At 37.6% G+C, this 25,441-nt stretch overlaps 1 protein-coding gene across 3 annotated transcripts in view; it reads left to right on the top strand.

Annotated features, from left to right (window-relative positions):
• The window catches only part of mtx2 (metaxin 2), a 161,932-nt gene that overhangs the window by 91,600 nt on the left and 44,891 nt on the right, over nt 1–25,441 (top strand). For all 3 annotated transcript variants that reach the window (XM_073047160.1, XM_073047161.1, XM_073047162.1), the window contains 3 exons: nt 8,618–8,665; nt 9,416–9,462; nt 23,973–24,045. In XM_073047160.1, coding sequence (XP_072903261.1) covers nt 8,618–8,665; nt 9,416–9,462; nt 23,973–24,045 — 168 coding nt within the window. The remainder of the gene's footprint in view (nt 1–8,617; nt 8,666–9,415; nt 9,463–23,972; nt 24,046–25,441) is intronic.

Below are 25,441 nucleotides of genomic sequence, written 5' to 3'. Positions count from 1 at the left end.
GGATGGTGTTGAACGCACTGGAGAAATCAAAAAACATGACCCTCACAGTGCTCGCCAGCTTGTCCAGGTGGGCGTAGACACGGTTCAGCAGGTAGACGATGGCATCCTCAACTCCTAGTCGGTGCTGATAGCCGAACTGGAGGGGGTCTAACTGTGGCCTAACCATAGCCTAACCACACCACCCTGATCAGGAATAGTTATTACCATTCAGCCATCAGGGTCCTGAACTGGCATGGATAACTTTACCCACCACTACTCTGAGCAGATTCTATGATCTACAGATTCTCTTTCCTTACAACTCATGTTCTTAGTATTATTTTTATTTGCAGTTTGTCTACTTTTGCACATTAGTGTTTGTCAATCTTTGCCTGTTTATTTACAGGTTATGTATAGGTTTTTGTAAAATTCTATAGCATTTCTTTTTCCTGTAAATGCCTGCAGGAAAATGAATCTCAGGGTAATATATGGTAACATACTGTGTATGTACTTTGATAATAAATTTACTTTGAACATTTTATGTGATGGATTTGATTGTGAATGGTATGCATATTTTCTATTTCCCTTGTATTTGATTAGCTAATTGGAAACTGCAGTCTGAGCTTGCATGTGAGTAATAAGTACCATGATAGCATAATGAAGGGCTCACACTGTATATGTGGGAATATCCAGTGCAAAATGACACGCTGCACAGCATGGAAGATTTAAAGAAAAATTAACTATTTTTAAAGAGAAATGCATTGGGCAATGGCAAATACTTTAAATTATAAATTACAAAATCAGATTTTGAAATGCTACAGAGACCTCTGTTGGTGATCAGCAGACCTTGGGGAAATCACCTTTAATGTTCTGATGGTAGATGTGGTGAGCTACGAACTGCATACCATATGCTGCGGAAATGTGCACCCCAAGAATAAACTAGGTTTGATTCTATTGGAGATTTTTGCATCATAAATCACTGTGATTGATGAAAACAAGCTTGAGTGGTTAATCTACATATAATTTTAATGTTTGGTGATGTAAGAAATATTGCACATGTTCAGTATTTTTAAATGCAGAGGATTCTGGTTAATTGTATAGAACAAAAACTAATTGACAAAATAGCCAGAATCCCTTTTGTTTATTTGGGACACAATAATGTTTAATTCCAGCAGGAAACTGTTGCGTAATAGGTTCTAACAAGCATCAGTTGCGCACACTTGTGTCGCTGTTAGATGCTACACTGTGCTTAAAACGAACAGTTTTAAAATAGAGTCAGTGGTGTGTGTTTGTGTTTAAAACTAAAACAGTGAATTTTGGAACTGATAGTCGATGAGAAATAAGCAGGAAGACAATTCAGAACTGTTTTGCTCACTACAGTTTCAAGCATTCAGGCTTGGAGATGTGAGAAACCAAGTTAGGAACTACAAAAAATTTGAAGTTATCGATGATCATCTTGAATGTTACAATGAAAATTAAGATTTGGAGGATGCAGACATCAACAGCATTGTATAAAGGCAGTTCAGTATCTGCACTAAGTGCCTGTGCTCATTTTATTCATTGCCTACATTGGATGAATTCCTTTGTCAATAATTATTAACCACTAATACACAGTTTTAAGGTACTGTAGTACTATTATTAATGTTCTAATTTGTTCTGTATTTCATTTAAATACATAATTTGTTACTTAGTTTGTCTTTTTTATACTTTTAATTTTTCCCATGAAATTTCGGCTAATTGGAGCAGCTGCTTAATTGGGCCAAAATGTACTGGTCTCAGTGTGTCCCAATTAACTGGAGTCCACTATGCATGTTTTGAATAAGGCAGTTATTTTTTGCAGGAAAACAAGAATGCAGCTGTAGCTGTCAACTGTAATAGTTGCTATTTTATTATTTATTGGCCTTGAGCAGTCTGTTAGTCATAAGGCTGTTGTCCAATGTTAAAGCATGGAACTATTTTCAAATTAAATCTCTACTTATGCTATTTAAAGATGTTATGCAGTTCTGCAAGTGGAAGTAAAGATTTTATAATAGAAGCATTGTTTTGCTTTCTTCTCTACCTGAAAGGTAATGAACAATTTGCATATTGCTGACGCTTAAATGACTAATGCCAGTTTCAGAATTATTTTCTAAATCTACAGTGCAATTATACCAGTAAATTCTGCCTTTTGAGCCCTTCATGGAAACCATAGCCTCATATTTTATTTGCTGTTATAAGGGTGGAAGGGTATTTATCATGCCATCTGTAATCTGTTGAGTGAAATTCTTATTTTTTTTGTTGTGTTATGTTTAAACTATCAGAACGTTTTAGATTTAAATATTTACCCACTAATGTAGAAAAAAACAACAAATACATAGAAAATAGAACGTTACAGCATGTGAACACACTTCAGCCAGTTACATTTTTCCGAGCGTTTAATAATCAAGTTCCAAACCAAATCAAGTTCCAAATCCCTTCCACTACACAATGTCCAAATTATTCCATTTCCTACATATTCATATGCCTGTTAAGTGCCTTGTATTAGTCTCCTAGCACCCCCACCCTTGGCAGCACATTTGAGGCACCTACCCATTCTCTGTGGGGGGGGGGGGAATAGTCTTGCTCCACGCATAATCTTTGAGCCGATTCCCAAATAATAGTGGATGAACAGTTCAACGTTTTGTAAATGTTTTGTAAATTCTGCTTAACAGCAGAAGAGCCAACACTGAAGCATTAAAAAGCAATGTTTTTGTGTGCATTTGGCTCTCAGAAGGTAGTTACCACTGTAGTACCTTTTCTGACAACTCTTGCTTAAATACAATTTAATGACTTGGGAAATACCTTCTATTTCTTCAGGCTAGCAGGAAAAATGCTATTTAAAATGTTGCTTTAGTCAGTGGTATTGATAAGATGTCTCTTTCATATGTAGCAAAATCATTTGGATCTACTTCCTTGCCAACTTTGAATGTGATGAATTAAATGACTGCTGGTAAAACAAAAGCAAGGAAGGTTCCTTGCATTTAGATGTTAAATTCCTTACTCCCTGCCCATTGCAAAATATTTGTCATCTATTCTTATTTTAGATTTGCTTTAACATCAAATTAAAGACCACAAAAATATGTTTCTCGTCTCCTACCCACATCGGCTGCAATGAACCATACAATAGGTTAGTTATTTCATTAATAGACAGAAATGTGCCATTTTGAACAAAATAGGTCCCAGTCAGACAAATGGCTAGACAAATTGCTTATGACATTGGTGATGTTAATAAAGGGAAAAAGGTTGGCCAGTCTACTAGGAGAATTTCTTTATCTTTAATTGCTGCTGCTTATCCTGAAAGAGCTAATACTTGTGAGTCTAATAATCTGTAGGTGTGTGCCACAACAGAGGTGCTGTGATCATGTTGCCACAAGCTTTTGTACATGGCTTAGTAGATCAGATATTTGACTCGTGACTTCACATCTTCCATTCATTATAAATTGCATTTCCTCCAGAATTTTGATGCTTAATGCTATGATGCCAATTGGGATATATTGGCTCTACGGAATGAGTTTCAGGATCTTTATGCTTAATTTCTATTTTAAGAGCTATTTCACTTTCATAATTAACCTCTAGGAACCTCTGCTCTACCAACACTGGCTATTTTTGCTCTGCTGATATTATATTTTTTCCCATTCTGCTCCGCTGTTGTTTGCTGTGCTTTATGTATCTTCTTCCTTCTCTCAGGCTGTCTCCACAGTTCTTTGCACCATTTCTCCTTTGCTTATTTTTTCAAAGGTTTGTACTCTTTTTTATTGTATACCTTAAATGCATCATGGGTATATTTTTCCTTAGTTTCCATATTAATTTATCCTTGTTCTAAAAATATCTTCTCATTGTTGAGTTTGGGCATGATATTGTGCTGTAATGTAGAAGGCAAATTTCTTTCTAATAGTGCATGTTGTAGACAAAATATATGGGAAATCTGCTGATGTATGAAAAAAAGTACAATAATCCCTCTTTGAGACATTACACTTAAAAAGGAGTTTAAAAATGTAGAAGCTATCATGCTCTTATCCATACACTTTATCCATATATCACATATGTATTTCAAGCTTTTTTATTAAACATTTTACTTTTGATATTTACCAACCTTTCAACAGAAAGGCCATTGAGATCACAGCAGCCTAAAATTTTATTTGCTTTGTAATTTAGAACATAGAACACAGCCCGTCACCCACGATGTTGTGCTAACCTTTTAACCTACTGAGATCAATTTAACCCTTCCCTCCCACAAGGCCTTCCATTTTTCTTTCATACATGTGCCTTTCTAAGAGTCTCTTAAATGTCCCTAATAGCTCTGCCTCTACCAGCATGCATGGCAGCATGTTCTCTGCATTCACCACTCTGTGTATATAGAAAAAATATACTTCCTCCTTTCACCTTAAAAATTATGCCCGCTCATTAGCGGGGTAAAGACTTTGGGGGGCGCACACTATCCATGCCTCTTATCATCTTGTACATCGCTACCAAGTTGCCTCTCATCCTCTTTCCTCATACGACATGCTCTCTGATCCAGGCACACCCTCTAAAGCTTCCTCATCCTTTCTATAATGAGGAGACTAGAACTGAACACAATACTCCAAGTGTTGTTTAACCAGTTTTATGGAGCTGCAACATTACCTCTTGAATTTGATCCCCCAAATAATGAAGGCTGACACATCACATACCTTCTTAACATGCTGTCAACTTGTGTGGCAACATTAAGGGATTTATGAATGTTGACCCCAGGATTCCTCTGTTCCTCCATACTGTTAAGAATCCTGTCATTAATCTTGTACTCTGCCATCATGTTCGACCTTCCAAAGTGTATCACTTCACACTTTTGGATTGAATTCTATCTGCCACTTCTCAGTGTAGCTCTGCATCCTATCAATGCCCCACTGTAATCTACAACAACCTTCTACACTATCCACAAAACTACCACCCTTTTTGACTTCCGCAAACTTACTAACCCACTCTTCCACTTCCTCATTGAAGTAATTTATAAAAATCACAGAATTCAGTCCCTGAACAGATCCCTGCTGAACACCCAAGATTTTGTAGCATCTAGTGACACACATTCATTAAGTAGGCTACTGTATTCTGGGTGATCCTCACTCTTCTGTCTGAAAAAACCTGTACAGGATTTTTTGTCAGAAAGGGACAAAACATACAGTTTTACTGTCCTGCTGTTTCTCTTTATAATTGTCAGTTCAAATACCCTTGATATCTGTGACATGGAATAGATAATAATGGAGGAGTATGTTGAAGTTGATGCTCCTTGTGGTTGGTGTAGCTGTGGACAGTAGTCTGGCTGTTGTAGTTATCACAGCTAGTATCAGCCAATATAGTAGCACCTCTTAGTTTGAAGCATGGTGCAGAGGTACCTGGCATGAGTGGGCTGCACCATTTAGGGCAGCAATGAAGACTCTCCATCTATGGTGGAATTCAGAGCTTCCTTCATCACGTTAGTAGCTCCCTGTCGGTTTTCACTACTGTCAGTTATGCAAGTCCTGGGTGGAGTCTCAGGAATACCATCTTACTCAGATGTAGAAGGATTCTTCATCGCTGTTTCCATTGAAATTTTTCCAGTCAGGGTTGTTAGCCCACAGCTGGACCCTGAACCCGGAAGACTGATGGACCACTCTTAGTCTCTCCTCTACCCTTTAACCTGTTTGGCATGGATCACCCTACCAAGAGCCAAAGCTTAAAACTCTGATTCCAGCCAACATAGGTCTGTGGTCATTGAGGCACATAAGCCTCCAGTGCATCTTGGAGGCATTGCTGAATGACTGCATGCTGTAAAACTGACTCTGAGGGATCTGTTGTGAACCATGGGAAGGAAATACTAGAGAGAAGGCTATTGGGAATGCTTGGTGAAGCACTGAGAATGTTGTCTGATCCCTCAGACTGCTAGGAGTGCAGAAATAATTTCTCATGTTTTGAAGAAAGTTCAGCAGACCAGAAGTACTCAGGCTATGATGTACACTTCTTCATCAGCTACGAGAAACATGCACTGATGAAGTCAGTTTCTACTTCTAAAGAGACAAGGGTTGGGGTCCAAAGAGGGCTCCAATGCAAGGAGAGGAATGGCACTGGATATTGCTGTAGCCAACGTGGAGCAGCAGCTGTATTCTAGCAGATTTTTACTGTGGTTTGAGGGTTCTTGAGGCTGTTGTCTCAGTCGTATGATCTGAGTTGAGTAGCTCAGCACATATCAGCCAGTCCCTTGAAGATTCCCTGTGATAATGTAGAGCTTGTCTTTTATCAGGAAGACGAGATTCATTCTTAGCCCCATCTTTTGTGGACGTTTTTCCAGATTGCAGCCACACCTGAAAGAAGCAGAGCTGCCAGGACAAGTGATTATTATAATGTTCACTCCGAATGAATATTTGGGCTAATTTTGATCTAAATGAAAGATATTTTATTTTCAGATAGGTCATCTCATACTTGTATACTAAATAAAATATTTTGTTTAACTGGTCCATTTAATATATTATGACAGTGTTTATCTAGAGCAATGATTGGGCATTCTCAAGAAAGATGGATTAATGCTTTTTATGCCACTACCTTTTTGGACCCAACAGCACCAAATTCTTCACTTGCATTGTAGGTATGGAGAAAACTCAGAATTAATGATTCGTGAATCAGTGCAGCCATCATTAAGACATTTGCAATCATCACAGGTTGATACCCTTTATCTGAAGTGCGTGGGGGCTGGAAGTGTTTTGGATTTTGGACTTTTTTGGGTTTTGGAATATATTACAAGATACCTGGGATCATCATCATTTTTGCCTGTGAATTTATGTGCTACCGATGAGCAGTCTTTGTGTCACGCTTGTTCAGTACTTAACAGTAAAAATTATTCCATACCATTAATATAATGAAAATATAATGTGTGCAGGGTAACAGGTGAGCACAGCACCATCGGGAGATTACCTGAATCAGCTATTGAGCAACAGCAAGCAATGGCAGGTTTTCAGTCTTTACCTATGATACAGTGTTTTGATTCAAAAGTTACAGTATTTTACATTTTCTTTTTAGGTTTTATGAAAACAATCTGCATTGTAGACTTGTTCTAGTGTTAGATTTTCATCAGTGATGATCTTCATAAACTCATCAATGAATTTTTCTGCTGCTTTGTGGTCAGCAGATGTTTTATCTTTAAAAATTTTTTAAATCTTTAAAAATTTAATGCTGTGCCTTTTCTTAATTTTCTGCAACCACCCTGTTGAAAATTCACAATCACTTACAGTTTTTAGTTTGTTGTGATAGATATTTCCTTGTTTTGTGGTCAGCATATTGTTAGTCGCACATGTTCACTCTGATGCGAATGAATTCACTCTTTCAATACATAATTGAGATCTTCATTTTTCGCTTTATGCAGTGGATTTTCTATTTTTCATTAGCTTCTGCTCACTACTTATGTGAGGTCGCTTCTCAGAACTGTCTGTGGTATGTAGAGGTATGTGTATCACCTGGGTTCCTTCCCAGCGCCTTGTGGCATTTTTCATTTGTGATGTCACGTCAGTGCTCAAAAATATATCAGAGTTTAAGGATTTTGGATTTTTGGATAAGGGATACTGTACTCAACATGTAACAATAATGGCTGCATCTAGGTCTAAGGCTAGTGTTTCTGGTGACTCGAAGTCTTTTGATGGAGAGGGAAGGCTAAATGGCTCCACTCATGCATACTTATGAACTACCGGTAGCTTTGTGGAACGTTCTGAATTCATAGAGGCCTTAGTTTCTATCGTTGAATTAGCTGTTGATAACAGTTTGCAACTTACCGTTGTCATCTTCAGTACTTGCACTTCTACCTAAATGTCATTAGCAAATCTGTAATCCATATATCATATGACTAAAATTGTTTAATCCATGTATCATTTAAGGCCCTTCTTGATCCTTCTAAGTGTAGCGCATGGCCAAGTGGTTAAGGCATTGAACTAGCGATCTGAAGGTTGTGAGTTCGAGCCCCACTCGAGGCAGTGTATTGTGTCCTCGAGCAAGGCACTTAACCACACATTGCTCCAGTCCAACCAGCTGAAAATGGGTATTGGCAAAATGCTGCGGGTTAACCTCGCGATAGACTGGCGTCCTATCTGGGGGGGGGGGGGGGGGGGGAGTCTTGTACTCTCAGTTGCTTCACGCCACGGAAACCGACATAAGCACCAGCCCAATGAGCCTATAAGGCTTGGGGCAGACTTTAACTAACTTTGACCCTTCTATAACCAATTCTGATTATTTCTCTTTGTAACAAATCCATTAAGGCGATGAGATGGTTTAAAACGGTTTAAACCATTAAGAGATGGTTTAAAACGGTAGACGTTCAACAAGAAAAAAGGGGAAGTTGTATTGTTATGTGATGTAATTAATTCAGTTCTTTAAAAAGTCTTTAAAAGTATTATCATTAAAAAATTGGTTACAAAGTCATCTTTGTTTCGTTATTTGGCTTTGTCAGTTGGCCTTTTCAATGACTGAAATTGAGGATGTAGTATAAAATTCAAATCTGTGCTGTTTCTTTTGAAAAGATACAGAAATATCCTCAGAAATTAGGTCAAACTGTTTTAAATTCAGATATATGTTTTGTACCTGCACTTTTTATTTGCTGTATTAACTAAGCACACATGTATTTTTGCAGCTGCAGAACCTTGGCCTGAAAATGCAACACTCTATCAACCATTAAAAGGTATGTATTGTGCTTTGTAATCAGATTATGTAATTTAATATTGCAATACAAGAGCAGCAAGTGGCTGTTACTTTCCTTTGTAAATATGACTTAGTATAAGATTCAGAACTTTGTGGTAAGTTTTAATGTATGGTATCATTTCATCTTGCTCTGAAGTTTTAGTGACATCATTCTGTCAACATAGACAATATATTCATGAAATCTAGCTTTCATAATTCATTATTGAGGTATTATATCAGCTGGTATAAGTAGCAGGGTGTAAAATGATGTGATAAGGATCCTATTGTTGGGTTTCCCAACAGTTAAGAGGTGATTTGTGGATATATCAGATATTTAAATGTTATGGCAAACATGGCTCTCATTTTAAAAAAAAAACTTAAATGCTTCACATTGACAGAGACAGTTCAGGTTCCCTTTAGCAGCTCTTCATATATCATCAGCTCATATTATGGCCCCCATTTGGGGCACGCAGCCTGCTCCAGTTGTCAGAAGACTGCAAAGTAATGAAGACTAATAGGTTGCTGCCCCAGTCCTCTAAACCAAGGAATTTTTATTGCAGTGAACTTGTCATCTTTCTTTCTTCTGACAGACTGAAATGTTTTATAATATTAGCTTCACACAGATTTCAAGAACAATATGAGAGACTTTTCCTGCTTCAAGCAGTGCAAAATAGATTGTGGCGTATTAATGAGGAGATACAGGTGATAAAATTACCTTCCAAATGACTTTTGTCTTCTCATTATTATGCAGGGGAACAGATTTTGCTGTCAGACAATGCTTCGTGCCTTGCTGTTCAGGTAGGAAAATAAGATGGTGTTCTTGTTATTAAAGGTCAATTAACCGGATCTGATGCAAACTCTATGGTTTATTGCATGAAAACAAGATGGAAGGAAAACCAAAATGCATTGGAGTAGGATAAATTTGAGGAAACCCATTAAATCTTGCTTGGATACAAAATAGTGTTTAATTTTCAATGGTTATAAAAGACAAAGCATAGCAATTAGTGGTGACGTGGGGTATAATAAGAAAGAAAGATGGTCTCTGATTTGAATATTGTCTACAATATCCCAGGTGTAGTTTTACATTTATGAAAAGGGACTTTCATTTCTGGATAATAGTGAAGTATTTTGGATATAAACTATGCTGAATCCTTCAGGATGTTTTCTTAGTTGGGTCATTCAGCCCAAGATGAAGCTATCATTCTAGAAATTTTGCCATTTTTTTCCCCACATTGGCTTAAAGGAAGGTGAGAAGATTTTCTGTCATATATTTCAGTACCTGATAGATTGATAGAAACAGATTTCATTAGCAGTTTTCAAGGAAATTACTTCTATGTACAAAATGGAAATACTTCCACAATTTTCTGGAAGTAGCAGAGAAGTTTACTTATTGAAAGTTCTTTTCAACAGCCAGCACAGGCACAGTGGTGCTAAATAGCACCCTTGCTGCATGATTCTAAATATAACTGAGTGTATTTTGCAATCATTGCTTATTTATAAATGTCATACAGTTTATATCATGCAGTTATTTATGTAATGGTGTATTTCTTTTGTTGGGTTTTCTGCTCTGGCAAAGTAATTGTTTTGATTTATTTTCTAATGTAAATTGTTTTTAATTCATAAATTTCAAATATACATTTTTTGTTATTTTATTAAAGCGTGGGCCTGAATGCCCATTGCCTTTGTTCTTTAAGCAAATGATCTCTTTGATCTACAACAGATTGTAGTTTTAAACTGAAGGTTTAAAATAAATTCAATCCCAGAATAAAAGATCCTCAAATATCATTCCTTAGGTAGAATGTTGACATTTTTAATACTACTTTCAGGGCAAAAATAGAGAAAACTTTGTACATTCTAGGCTTCTGGAAAAAAAACTTCCCTTTCTGCTGAGATCTTATTGAATAGAAATCCTCAATTTTAGGATGATAGTAGTTCTTTTAAAACTTATTAAATCCTTTTGTGCTAAGGTGATAAAAGATAGACTTTGGAGCAGATGAGATGACTTTTTGGAAACCGTATGATCACGGCTAATCAATCCTCTATCATATATACTTGCCTAACCAAATTGCTTATCCCTTGATCTTCATTAAGCATCCTCCATAACTGATTATCTATAGACTGCAGAGGATGTAAATGGAAGTAAAAAAACACAAAAGTATAATAACAGTTAAAAGATGTTATAAGCTGCCTGTTAATGAGAATTTAAAAAAATATTAGATATATGATATATTCAGCAGCTCGTATATTGCATATGGAAGGGGAAACAGTTAACGTGAGCCAAGAATCACAAGGCCATGGAATGAGGTACATTGGATGAGTTTTAAAAAGCTGTTGAAGGGAGATTTGTGAAAAAAGGGAAGGCTTGTGGCAAAGCATATTGCTGTGTAGGATAATTAGAAATGATAGAACGCGGAGAGAAGTAGTTTTTACTCAAAATCTGAAAAATGAAGATAAACATCCTGGTAATGCTTGATAACCACAATTACTGAAATGCATGTTGAATCCAGAAGGCTGAAATGTGCCTGGTTAGAAGATGTGGTGCTGTTCCAATAGCTTCTGTTGAGATTTGTTGGCATAGGCTTGTAGGCTTATGGCAGTTTCATCAGTGTGGGAACTTTGAAAAGGAAATTGGATATATCCTGGAAATTAAGTCATTTTCAGGATTGTCAGGAAAAATCAGAAATTAACTAATTGGAAAGCTCTTTTGAAAAACCAGCACCAGGTTCCAAACAGCATCCTTTCTGTATGATTCCAATAACAGTTTCAAGTAAATTTATTAACGAAGTATGTATACAAAATTCAAACTTCAAACTACGTTATTTATCATAGTATATATACATTGTGCAACCTTGAAATTCATCTTCTTACAGGCAGCCACAAAACAAGAAGCCCAAAAGAAACCCATTTTTTTAAAAAAGTCAGCAAGCACTCAATGTGCAGAAAGAAAAAGAACAAATTGATCAAAAAATAAAAGTAAGCAAAAACATTTAGAATGAATCTTGAGTCCTCCGACATGTAGCTTGGAGCAGACCCTCAGCCTCAGTGCAGTGAAGAGCGGAGTAAACATTGTAGAGTAGCGAGCAGAACCGGCTTGACCCACCCCTCTGGTTGGCTTTTCAATCCAGCTAGCCCAGCATTTAAATCGTCCTAACATTGGGTCATTCCTCGCTCTAAGACCCGGACCCTGTCATATCAGTACACTCTGGGCCTGGACCCCGCCATCACGTTTCAGCCCGTACCTGACCTTTCCAAAGCAGCCTGTAGATATGTACCATATACAACCTTGAGGTTCATCTTCTTGCAGGCAGTCACCAAACAAAGAAGCACAATGGTATCCACAAAAAAAATGCACGCAACAAAGACCAACATCCAGCGTGTGAGGAGAAAAGAACAAATCATGCAAACAATGCAAGAGTAACATAAACTGCAGAGTCCCCAGCCACCAAGCCAGTTCAGCACTGAGGCAAGTGAAGCTGGTCCAGGAGCTTAATGGCTGCAGGCGACAGCCATGGACCCAGTCAGCACTTTCGCAATTCATTGTCTCTAACCCATACAGAGTAATTATTTATGTAATTCTTTTGCAAGTGTCATGAATCTGAAGCTTAGGGCTATCCATGTAAATTGAGCAGGGGTGTTTTGCGAAGTGGCCACCCAAGCAATGTATGATCTTCATGGTTTACTCAACTAAAAGAAACACTTGAATGATTGATTCATCTGGAATGTGTGTCTAGTGCTTAACTAGGTGGGAAAGGAGAATGCAAAAGGACTTTTGTATTTTTGGATGTCTACAGTATTTTCATTTTAAAATTTTAGATTTATTATTCTGTTTCTCCCACACGCTAGTAAATTAAAGTGAATTTTATGTAAAATAGTGGTTAAATATCATTCAGAAATAATATTGTAATTTTAGTTTGTAAGCATTTTGCATTATCCATTCTTCCAATAATTAATCATTTCCTTTACTCTTTCAAAAATACAACCTCATTGTAACTGTGTTTACTGCAGCTCTTGTAGTGTTGAGTTTGATGGTGCTCATGGCTGGGACCTGTGGCTTTCCCAAAGCTACCTTGATATCCAGGCTTTCCCTTCTGTTCTGTTGATATGCTAGGCTGTGAATAACTCATGAGAAAACTGACATTCAAATTACTTGAATACCAAAATTCTCATCTTCATATTGCTGGAATCCGGAATATTATTTCCCTGGTGATTTCTTAATGCTAACTCTCATTACAGACTGCATCTCCTTGTGCTCTCATCCAACACAGTTATGTTCATTTGGGTCGGGGGAGTGGGTGTTGGTGCCATGTATTTGAAAGAATGAAGTAGAGTAGTAGCTTTGTTGTATAAGTGCAGGAACTAGCAAAAGTTAATACTATTTGGATGTAAAGAACTTTGGTGATATCTTGAGACTGTGAAAGACTGCACAAATGCAAGTTATTTATCCTTGGCTAATAGAAATTAATTTATAAAAACAATGCTGAAATGACTCAGCAAGTCAGCCAGCTTGCTTTGTGGAGGCAAATGATGCAAGTTGATGGTTTGGGCCAAGGAACCCACATCAGGACTGCAACAGCATCTTTTATCTGTGCACATATATGGTGGTTCTTTATATTCATGGGCTATTCATGATTACACTGGGTGAGAGGTGAGGTATGAATAAAAAACAATTTGGGCAGACATTTATTTAGTAAATGCAGTAATTTGCTTTGAAAGAATTTTTTTAATGAGTGTATTGATGTCTCTCATTCTCAAAAGCATTTAAGAGAAAAACAATGGAGAAATATTGTACATCAACAGCTTAAAACTTTAAATTGGAAGAGGACAACAAGCCAGAGGGATTTGTGGAGGGAAAGCAGAAGCAAAGATCAGGTAGCAGATCTTTAAAATTTTATTTAGAGAACGACACAGAACAGGCCTTTCTGGCCTAACAAGCTGCACCACCCGGCAACCTATCTATTTAACACCAGCCTAATCACAGTATGCTTCATAGTGGCCAATTAACCTACTAATCAGTATGTCTTTGAACTGTAGGAGGAAACAGAAGCACCCGGAGGAATCCCACAGGGAAAATGTACAAACTACTTACAGATGGTGCCAAAATTGAACTCTGAACTCCAGAATGCCCCAAAATATAATGCATTGTGCTAACCAATACACTACTGTAGCGTGTAGATGAAAATAATGGACAGCCATGATTGCTTTGATGTTGGCAGTGGCTGCAGCAGAAAGATGGAGATTAAACAAACCAGTGGATTGTATTGAAATTTACTTGCAGTTGTCCAGGGTAGGATGCTGACAGTATTTCATTTTGTATCCTGGAACATGGCAATAGTGTTCTGAATATATTATTCAGGCACTTGAGATGTCTGGAGGATCATGTTGTGAAAGCATGAGAAATGTTGCACCTTTGAATGATTGTGATGTAGATTATAGTTTTGGAAAGGCCAAGGAAGACACTTGAACACAAATGTGGAGGAAAGAAGCTGTGTTTTGAGTTAATCAGTTTAGCACACTTCAGGTTCTGTAACTGCATCTTGTTTGCAGCTAATGAAGTATTGGGCAGAGGAGGGGTGGGGTTCATACTGGAGAGGTGATGGGCTAAGATGGCTTTTGACATCTAGACAGAGTTGTTTGATTGCTGTTCAGAGGATCGTTATTAAATTGTGTATATATGGTTGCCCAACAGAAGTCTCAAAAAAGAAGAATGTCGATTATAGGTTGCATTCCATGTAGTGCTACTTGCTGGAATTAATATGGATTTAAAAATCTTGACTAACTTGCAATTTCTTTACTTACGGAATTATAATCTGTACATGTGTACTGCAAGAGATGAGAAATGAAACAGAGCAATCCTGAAATTACTGGTGAATGTACAGTGTCTTCATTTATCATTTCAAAACTTCATTTGCACTAATACAGAACAGCATAAAGATTACATTATACTATTTGTACAGTTCATAGCAACATAAGTTAGATTGATTTCAAATATGATTGTAGCTTGATGGTAAATTGCATTCACACATTGAGGAAATTTGTAACATTGTTTAAAATAGCACTTAATGTAATTAGCATCTTAATTTGTGTTAAACTGCAAATAAAGCCATTAGAGTAACCAGATTAGGAATTTATTCTGACTCAGAAATGAAGAATGATGCAATGTGGTTTTCATTTGTAAGCATAAACATATTAGTGTCATTATTGTGCATATAATGGTAAAAGCTGATATAAGTTTTGGAGAGGATTACTTGTAAGCTCAAGCTCTAAAGGAAAATAGTTTCAGAATTGAATTTGATTTCTTGTTATTTTTGCACATCAGATATTGAAGTACATTTTACACTCCACAATAGAATGGGTCCTAATCAGAATCAAAGATCAATATTGCCCTCAACCACCTCTTCCATTTCGCACACGTCTGCTCTTACCCCATCCTACTGCCACCGAACCAGGGATAGGGTTCCTCTTGTCCTCACCTACCACCACACCAGCCTCCATGTCCAGCACATAATTCTCCATAACTTCCACCATCTCCAGTGTGATCCTACCACTAAGCACATCTTTCTCTCACCCCCACTTTCTGCTTTCTGCAGAGATAGCTCCCTATTCAACTTCCTTGTCCGTTTGTCCCTCCATAGTGGTCTTCCTCCTGGCACTTATCCTTGTAACCAGTGCTATATCTGCCCCTACACCTCACTCACTACCATTCAGGGGCCCAGACAGTCCTTCCAGGTGAGGCGACATTTTACCTGTGATTCTATTGGGGTCATATACTGTGTCCAGTGCCCCCAGTGTGTCCTCCTGTATATTGGTGTGACCTGATGTAAATTGGGAGACTGCTTCACCAAGCACTTACTCTCCATCTGCCAGAAAAAGTGGGATCTCCCAGTAGCCACCCATTTTAATTCCACTTCCCATTCCCATTCCAACATGTCAATCCATGACCACTTCTGATGTGATGAGGCCACATTCATGTGATGAGAACAGCATCTTGTTTTCTGTCTGGGTAGTCTCCAACCAGATGGCATAAACATCGATTTCTCGAACTTCCAGTAATGTCTTCAGCTTCCCCACCCCATTCCCCATCCCCTTTTCCCTCTCTCTCACCTTATCTGCTCTGGTGTTCCTCCCCCTTTTCTTTCTTCCATGGCCTTCTGTCCTCTTCTATTAGATTCCCCCTTCTCCAGCCCTGTACCTCTTCACCAATCAACTTAGTTAAGAAAGCTTATGGGGTGTTAGCTTTCATAAGTCGAGGGATAGAGTTTAAGAGTCGCGATGTAATGATGCAGCTGTATAAAACTCTAGTTAGGCCACACTTGGAGTACTGTGTCCAGTTCTGGTCGCCTCACTATAGGAAGGATGTGGAAGCATTGGAAAGGGTACAGAGGAGATTTACCAGGATGCTTCCTGGTTTAGAGAGTATGGATTATGATCAGAGATTAAGGGAGCTAGGGCTTTACTCTTTGGAGAGAAGGAGGATGAGAGGAGACATGATAGAGGTGTACAAGATATTAAGAGGAATAGACAGAGTGGACAGCCAGCGCCTCTTCCCCAGGGCACCACTGCTCAGTACAAGAGGCATGGCTTTAAGGCAAGGGGAGGGAAGTTCAAGGGGGATATTAGAGGAAAGTTTTTCACTCAGAAAGTGGTTGGTGTGTGGAGTGCACTACCCGAGTCAGTGGTGGAGGCAGATACACTAGTGAAGTTTAAGAGACTACTAGACAGGTATATGGAGGAATTTAAGATGAGGGGGTTATATGGGAGGCAGGGTTTGAAGGTCGGCACAACATTGTGGGCTGAAGGGCCTGTAAAGTGCTGTACTATTCTATGTTCTAACTTTCCTGCTCTTTACTTCACCCCTCCTCTTCTTGGGTTTCAGCTATCAGATTGTGTTTCTGCATCCCTTCCCCCTGCCTTTTAACTCCGACCCTTCTCCAGTCCTAATGAAGGGTCTCAGCCTGAAACATCAACTGTACTCTTTTCCATAGATGCTGTCTAGCCTGCTGAGTTCCTCCAGCATTTTGTGTGTATTATTATCACTGACATGTGTCATAAAATCTGTTATTTCATGGCAGCAATGCAGTGCAATATTTAAAAAAAGTTAATATAAATTATGAAAATAAATAGTGAAGAAGAGTTAGTATGGTTTACTGGACTATTCAGCAATCTAATGGCAGAAGAGAAGAAGCTGTTTTTAAAACTTTGAATGTGGGACCTCTTCGCCACTGATAGTAATGAGAAGAGGTCATGCCCCCCATGATGAGGGTCCTTTATGATGGATGCCACCTTCTCAAGGCACTGCCTTTTGCAGTTATCTTCGGTGATGGGGAGTGTTGTGCCTGTGATGGAGCTGTCTGAGTCTACAACCCTCTGCAGCCTCTTTCAATTCTGCACATTGGAGCCTTTATACCAGGTAGTAAAGCAACCAGCTGGAATGCTTTCTGACATGCGTGTAAACATTTTCTAGAATCTTTGGTGATGTACCAAATCTCCTCAAGCTCCTAATGAAGTAAGCTGCTGGTGTGCCTTCTTTGTGATTGCATCAATGTGTTGAGCCCAGGGTAAATTCCCTGAGATGTAGACTCCCAGGAACACGAAGCTGCTCAGCCTTTCCAATGTGACCCCTCAATAAGGACTGTTGCATTTTCTCCCAACTTACTCTTCCTGAAGTCTGCAATCACTTTCTCTATTTTGGTGATATTGTGAGCAAGGTTGTTGCAACACCACTCAACCAGCCAATGTATCTTGCTCCTGTATGCCCCCTCGTCACCATCTGAAATTCTCCCAACAGCAGTGGTGTCATCGCTGAATTTATAGATGGTGTGTGAGCTGCGCTGAGCCACACCTTCATGAGTTTATAGAGAGTGTAGAGCAGTGGGCTAAGCATGTGCCCTTGAAGTGTGACTGTGTTGATTGTCAGCAAGGTGGAGATGTTATTTGTGATCTGCACTAATTGTAGTCTCCAGATGAGGAAATCAAGGATCCAGTTGCAGAAGGAAGGACAGAGGTCTAGGATTTGAAGCTTGTTTATTAGTACTGAAGGGATGATTGTGAGTGTGTGTGTGTGTGTGTGTGTGTGTGTGTGTGTGTGTGTGTATACACTCTCACTCACTCACTCATTCACACTCACACACACTATGAAATTGACCTCATTTGAATTTGCTTTGAGTTTCTTCTACATTTTCTTTGCTTGTTTTGTTTCATTCTACTGCACTGCTTGTGGCCTTGCAGGGAAATGTTCAGAACCACTCTGAACATTCCAGGCTAATGACCTTCTATCCTCTTCTATTCCCTTTACTTTCTTCAAATGGAGTTGTTGGTTAGATTTTGTCAACGGCACAGGTAGCGACAGAAACCCGTTTAAACTATTACTGTGTTGTCAAATTGTTGACACTTGAGCTTTCAAATTAGTGGACATTAGCAGCAAATAGTTTGCTAAATTTATTGCACATAAGCGTGTTCCTTTCAAGTTTAATTTCCAGGCATATAGAAATTAAATCACACATTTTCTAGCAAATTATTAGTTAAGGTTATTTACTAATTTCTGAATTTATTTCTGGAGTATTTACTAGGTTTTTAACTAGAATCTGGGATTAACTGGCAAAACTAGTCAACATTTATTATCTATTTCTAATTCCATGTGAAGCTGCCTGCTTGAACCATTGCTGTTTTGTGAAAATTGTGCCTTACTAGACTGTGAAGAGTCAAATACATTGTCGTGACACTTGAGTCACATATATGATGGAGAAGGTAAGGTTTTCTTCCCTAAATGTTATTAGTTAACCTGATAACAATCCAGTAGTTTAGTGGTTTTCCTTTTCTTCCTTGTGTTGCAGTCGCATCCATTCAGTGCGAACCCTAAACCATAAGCCACATCAAGATCAATAGTATTGCTGCATAAATCTTTCATTCAAGAACAAAATTATTCCATCAAGGAATAAGTTGCAATTTTTCAGTGTAATTTCACTTGGGCTTTAATGATTTAAGTCAACTTTGGGGTGCAGGTGGGAAATAGAACCCGATTGAAATCATTGAGAAGTTGTCATGTGTAAATTATTTTAGATTGGGATGCATTGCCACTCAAGACATAACCTTCCATGTATCATACTTTTAAATCTGGTGCAAAAGAGCTATTAGTGTTGCTTGATTGCATTGCCTGTGGTTGTCCTTTGCACAAATGACCTCAAAGCTAGGTTTGCATGCAATAAGAGGTGAAAATCTTAGTAATTTTCTCATGTTCATGCTGCTTCCAGCTAATATGGCATTTATATGATTGCTATATTCTTCCCTCGAGCATCTCCAAGAAGTAGTTCATTATTATGCCTTACCAGGCACCCTGATAAGCTAATTAGTTGTTCCTTTGATTGTTGCAATTACAGCATCTCTGTATCCTACTCTTCCCAGATATGGGAGTTGAAGTTGTGTATTTGTGCATGTAAGATTTAGAAGTTCATCAGAAATATAACTTGCTTCTGAGAGTTTGTTGTAAAGTAGGCATATGACTTTTTGGGTGATTTGTTGGTCAGGGCTGGCTACAAGGTTGGTTTGAATTATCTGCTGTGGAATAAAGAATGCACATTTCAAGCACAGAGTTTTCATTAAGGATTTAATGATGTGTTCCCTCCAGCAGGTACTGATGGCTTCTCTATCCTTGAATAGCTAACCTCTGTTCTTGGTTCTCATGAGTGTAGACCCTTAGGTATTTGGTCCATTGCTGAATCATTTGTGCAGGTCATGGTTCGTGCAGAGTAGCTTGAATTGCTGTGCTCATACCGCTCATTTGATGTTCTTTGGATCATGGCTTTTCTGTTGGACTTCAGCCTGAAGATGTCTCTAGAACTGTTTGTTTTCCCTTGTGGTGTGATGAAATTTCCCTCCAAGAATACATTGATATAACATTAATACCTTGCATTTATGGTTAATTAGTTTCTCAGTTTGTCTCCTGAGATACAGGTGAGGGTTTTATTTAAGATTGAAACATAATTCCTCCAGACCACAGTGTTGGGACTTGTGTGATTACTGTAGTCTGATGGTTCTATGTCAGAATGAGTTGGAGGGTTGTGAGATGTTCACATATCCCATCAGGGCAGCTGCTGAGATGCTAGACTTTTTCTTTTTAGCTGAGCAAGTGTACCTACCACTTTGAGGTTGCTATCATGTGTCTGTGAGATCACTGTAAAAATAACTTGAGCTGTGAGTGTGGTAAAGGAGTGCCATGCAGGTCTGTTTCTGTGGGCTATCTTTGATAATCTTGATACTCTAGGCCCTGAACTTCATATTGTAAGTGGAAATTGGTTCTGTATGATTTTTTGGAAAATGTGGAATGGTCATGACATACCATCTGATGCTCTGACCTAATGGAGTGAGGTCTTGAGACACTGGCCAAGGTGACTGGAGGCCAGGCTTTGCTACATGACAATAAGACACATTTGCAGGTGGGCAAATTAGCAGAGCATTAATAACTATATTATTGCATTGGACAAGATTCAATAAAAGCCTTGTTGGTTGTGGAAAAGGATCAGAATGTATATCCAGCGTTTTTCGAGAACAGCCAAGCTGTTGAAATCATTCTGCTGATACTCAGTTTCTCAATTTTTCCATCAAGGTTATATATTTTTTAAAATTAGGCAGTGGAATTTTCAGGAAAACTAAAAGGTTGGAGTTGTTAAACTTTTTTTTTACAGATAAACTTGTACATCTAGTACTTTTTGAATAGTTCAGTGATATGCTTTGTTCTAATAGAGAGGGCTATGTATGTAATATATTGGATCACATGCACATTTTTACCTGTTGGACTTTGTATGAATTAGATGCAAGATTTGTTTTGTTTTTGATGTTTAATGCAGGACTTCACTAATTGCAGGAGAGGTAGCTGCATCAATAACTAATACAGGGAAAAAGAAGTGAATTTTAGAGAATGTGGTCTGAAATTCTAAAATTGAAATTTTTTTAACTTTGGGTAGTTCTAAATTTGTCTTCTGACAACACACTGACACTGATTTCACACAATCACCATTTCTATTTACTGTTTGATACTACAGTGGCGACATAAAGACAAGGTTATCTTCACACAATTCAGTATTAATAAGCTGCAATAAGGTAAATGTGGTCATGTGTTCCACAAATTTTCTGTTGATTTGAGAAAAGCAGTAAATTAGGTTTTTATTATAGCTAGAATTGTTTTTGCCTGACATCAAAATGACTTGGATTGTGGCATTCCTTGGTATTCAATGATTAACTCAGTAGAAGTATAAGCCTAGATTAGAGGTGTGAAAAATGGACTAAGTGAATTTTAGGAGCATCCTGCTAGGTGCAGTTTCTCCATCTGGGGTATACAGTTCAACAGTTTTGAAGCCCAAGACTCCATTCAGAAGGAAGAATTTCTAAAGTGTGTGAATAGAGAAGTAGTTGTAAAGAAGTAAGGTAGTCACCCTGAGCACTTGGTGGGGGGGGGGGGGGGGGAAGAAAAGTTCTTTCTGGCATTGACTGATTGGTGGTTCATTCACTTTTGCCAAGTTTCATGAGTGGTGTAGTTACTATAAAGTGAGAGTTCCTGATTTGATATTTGTTCTAACTATTTTTGAGCATCTCTACACAATTGAGCTAATGAGAATAAATGTATATTTGCACTCTATTTATTTTGCAATTTATAGTGGTTTTATGTCTTTGCAGTATACTGCCGCCACAAAACTACAAATTTCATATCATATAAGGCAATGTTAATAAACCTGATTCTGTTATTGGCAAAGTTGAAGTGACAGACATATTTGGTGTGCCTCAAGCAAGGATCTTGATAACATACTTGATTTAAGAGGCATTTTTGTGAATTTTGTATTGGACATTTAAAAATTACGTGTCTTGTAGTTGAAGTAAATGTGAGTTTGTTAATATCAATGCATTTTTTTTCTCAGAAAATATTGTGGAGTCTAGTAATAAACAAGAAATGGCATTATATGAATAACTCTATTTTAGAATGGCTGATAATGTGAGATTAATTACTATGTGTTTAACTGAGTTTATAGAAATAAGTTCACTGGAGATTGGCAAACCAATTACTGCATTTACTGCTTTCTTTTAAACTTACCACTAATAGTGGGTAAGCATAGTCTGGGAAATTATTCTTTCTGTTGTTCAAATTATGCCCTTTTTTACTTTGATTTTTGTGTTCATCTTTACATTTGGTGGCTCCATTCTCAACTTCTCACACCAGTAACCAGTCTTACTTATTAAACAAGACTGCATGCATCAGGTTTTAACTGCTATTTTCACTTGATAGTTTTGAAGGTAAAGCCCTTTTTAGCCCTGCAACTAATGGGCAGCAGGACCTGTTGAGATTCACTCATAATCACTTTATCGAGTTTGGGTGTCAGTGACCAAAGAAGGTGTGGTTCCCTACTGCACTCTGCTGAGCTAATTCATGTGATCTGCCTCACTTCAATTCTTCCTGATCTGATGCTAGATGCTCTCTGCTCAGGGTGGTTTCTCTCTTCCCATCCTCCCTAGGGTCTTTGCAGACATTTCTGTCTGATAGCCAGCAGAAGTTTCAGATGGCTTGTTGTGGGTGGGACACAAAATAAAATGTCACAAGGTCCTATCAAATTCATGTTGCCCATACTTCAGGGGTTTCTTTTCTATGAAAGGTTATCACTGTTCAATCCTTGGGAAAAGCCAATGCTTGTATGTCCAGCATTGAGAAATACAGAACTGCCCCAGGGTCAAACATCATTATTGTAATTTTGTTGCTGTAAATGATAGGACCTCTCACGAAGAGTAATCATTCTGCCAGCTATACTCTATCCATCTATTTATCAAAGGTAATAACAAAAATTGTGATCAAGAAGTTAGAACAACAAGTTTTGTTAAATTGAGCATAAAATTCTCAGTTTCTGGTCAGATAATAACAAGGAAAGTCAAAACTGACAATACTCAGCAAACTGGATAACATTCAGTGAAAAAAGAAGTCAGTGCTCAGGAATTTCCAAGTATCAGTGAGAGTTATACTGCCTTATACCTTTACAAAATGTCTTTTTTCTGCCCATCCCACTATTTTGCTGTTTGTCATGAAGCATCTGCTTTGTTTACAGTAGATTCTTCAAGCTAATTATCACAGCCTAAATGCTAATGTTGAACATTCCATTACTTCCTTGTTTAAAAAATTTGACCTGCCAGCAAGCAAATATTCCAGGTACAAATATAAGAAAAGTCATATAGCCCATTTTGTTTTTTTTTCTTGCAAGTATGTGAACTAATACAGAGGAGTTTCATTTACTGTATTGCAGAAGAAAAAAATGTGTTCTAGTCCTTGGAGACAGCAAATTGACAATGCATTTATCTTGTAATAATATAAATATCCTGAGAATTCCTTGTTGGCAGTTTAGCACATTTTCCCATCCTCAAGTGTGCCACACAGGGCCAATGCAGTCAGCTGGCTGGCTGGCAGCGTAAATACACCAATGCTCAAACAGTGCTCCTCATACCCGTGGCAAGCAACCTGGTGACATAATTTTATAAGTTTACCTCAGGCAAGTAGTCTTGAATACAGTTTGGTTTCATAGACTGGTTGGTGGAAAAATTGAGACACGGTTCAAGGTTGGCAGCATTCATGCTGAAGCAAAGTACCAACAAATTGTTTGTCTCTAACATTATGCTCCTGTGAGCCTTTGGGGAGCACACACAACATGCATGCCAAACAAAATAATGATAAATCTGTATGTCAAGCCTATAAATTTTGTTACTTTTACAGTCAGATTTTCCTTTTTTCAAACCTGAGATTATTTAGGATTGTATTATGAAGAACTATATTAGGATGCACTGTTTATAGTCCCAGCAATTAAGTGGAATTCTCCGTAGCTTTAATAGAAAATATAACCTCTGATTATAAAACTAGTTGAATACAAGGCAATGTTTTGAGTAAAATCAGCAATTGATAACCTAATGAAATATGTGGTTCTATTTTTATTGTACATTAATTGTAAAAATAACATCATTGAAAACACAAAGGTTTTATTTCAGAGCTGTCAAAGGACTATTCATTAATCTGCTCTTTTTAATTATTATTTGTAAATTTATAGTTAATCCATTCATGTCATAAAAATACTGGTGCGCAATGAACTTGACGCTCATAAATTAGGTATTTTATAGAGTTATTTATATTGATATGGTGAACAAGGGACAAATCTTATGATAACTGGATCTTTTTCAGTTGTTTAAATCCTACCTCTGATAGCCATAAGTAAGTTGGCTCTTTTTCTTTGTCTATTTTATAGTCTGATTTTTAAAAAATTGTTAAAATCTCTTTTATAAATGCATTTCAGGCATTTCTACGCATGTGCAATCTGCCGGTCCAGGTGATTTGTAGGGCGAATGCAGAGTACATGTCCCCATCTGGTAAGTCTAAAGCTGACTTAAATTCCTGGAGGGATTGTTTTGTGTAATGCCATGGCAACATATCTAATCCTGTAGCCTGTAAAAAGCACTGTTCTGTCATCGGTTTTATTTCCCTTTTAACGCAGTCTTTATTTTCAGCCTTGTATAGGAATACATGACTATAAAGGTTACAGCTGTTTGGGAGTTTTCTTTCTGATATTTGTGTGTACTGTACTGATGTGACTTATACATTTTGTAGCATTTTACAATAGATTGTTCTACTGTTAACAATTTGTTTAAATGGCTGACCATAAACTCTTATGTACACCTCCTGTACTTGTTTTATTAGCAGAGTTCACAGCTGATTGCTATCCTTACTGCTCTAAATGAGAGAGAAGATGTATTCCTAAGACTGGCATTTGGATCTTAGTGATGTCTATGTGATGCTCTTGGTCTTTATTGAGGTTTCCTTTGTGCCTGAACAGATATGAATAAAAGCTCAGAGATCACTATGTTCAAAGAGACCTGCAATTCTTTTGTGAAACACTTATCGTATGGATGCAGATGAGGCTTTTGTTCATACATTTCACCTCATCTATTACCCTAAGGCTGCCTGCAAAGGCAATGAAGAATGAATCTATTCAAAAGAACCATGACGGAGCCTGCTGTTAGTGTGAACTGTATATGAACTGGCCTTAACAGCAGGTTTCATGCATTTGGGTAAAGCACTATTCCTTATCTTTTTCTTTCCAAGGTATGAAACACAATATAATTTACATACGTTTGTGTGAAAGCTTAACTGGTAATTTTAGGATTTAGTTCTAATAAATACAATTTATCTAAATCAAAGAATGGAAAAATAGAAATTTACCGGGATGCACATTTTATCCAACAACAGCCATTGTTCAAAACAAGAAGAAAAAATTGGAGGATGAAATCATTCTAACCGTGCATGTATCTCTGAGCACTTGATTACTGACTAGCAAATAAAGAGATCTGAAAGTAAATCAGATGCCTACCCACTTTCACAAGGAAATACTGAATTATAGAAAGGGCCCTAAAAGAGTAGCTGACAATATTAGACCAAAGATATTTTGTTCTTTGAAAATTATTTAGGGCCCCGTATGTTGTGCTATTGTATTTTTAACAATATTAAGCAATCTCACAGATGTTTTACAAAAACAAATGTGAATTTGAAGGCCAAAGTTCAAAGTAATTTTAAAAAATTACCGTACATATATATCACCATATACAACATGAGATTAGTTTTCTTGCAGGCATTCACGGTAAATACAAAGAAATACAGTAGAATCGATGAAAAACTACACACAAAGACAAATAACCAATGTGCAGATATATTAAAATAATAAATTAATCAATAAAAAATTGGTTGTTTGTCAGTCTTGTTTTGTGCATT

The sequence above is a fragment of the Hemitrygon akajei genome, chromosome 5 (assembly GCF_048418815.1).
Source record: "Hemitrygon akajei chromosome 5, sHemAka1.3, whole genome shotgun sequence".
NCBI lineage: Eukaryota > Metazoa > Chordata > Chondrichthyes > Myliobatiformes > Dasyatidae > Hemitrygon > Hemitrygon akajei.
This window is presented reverse-complemented; position numbering and strand designations above follow the sequence as displayed.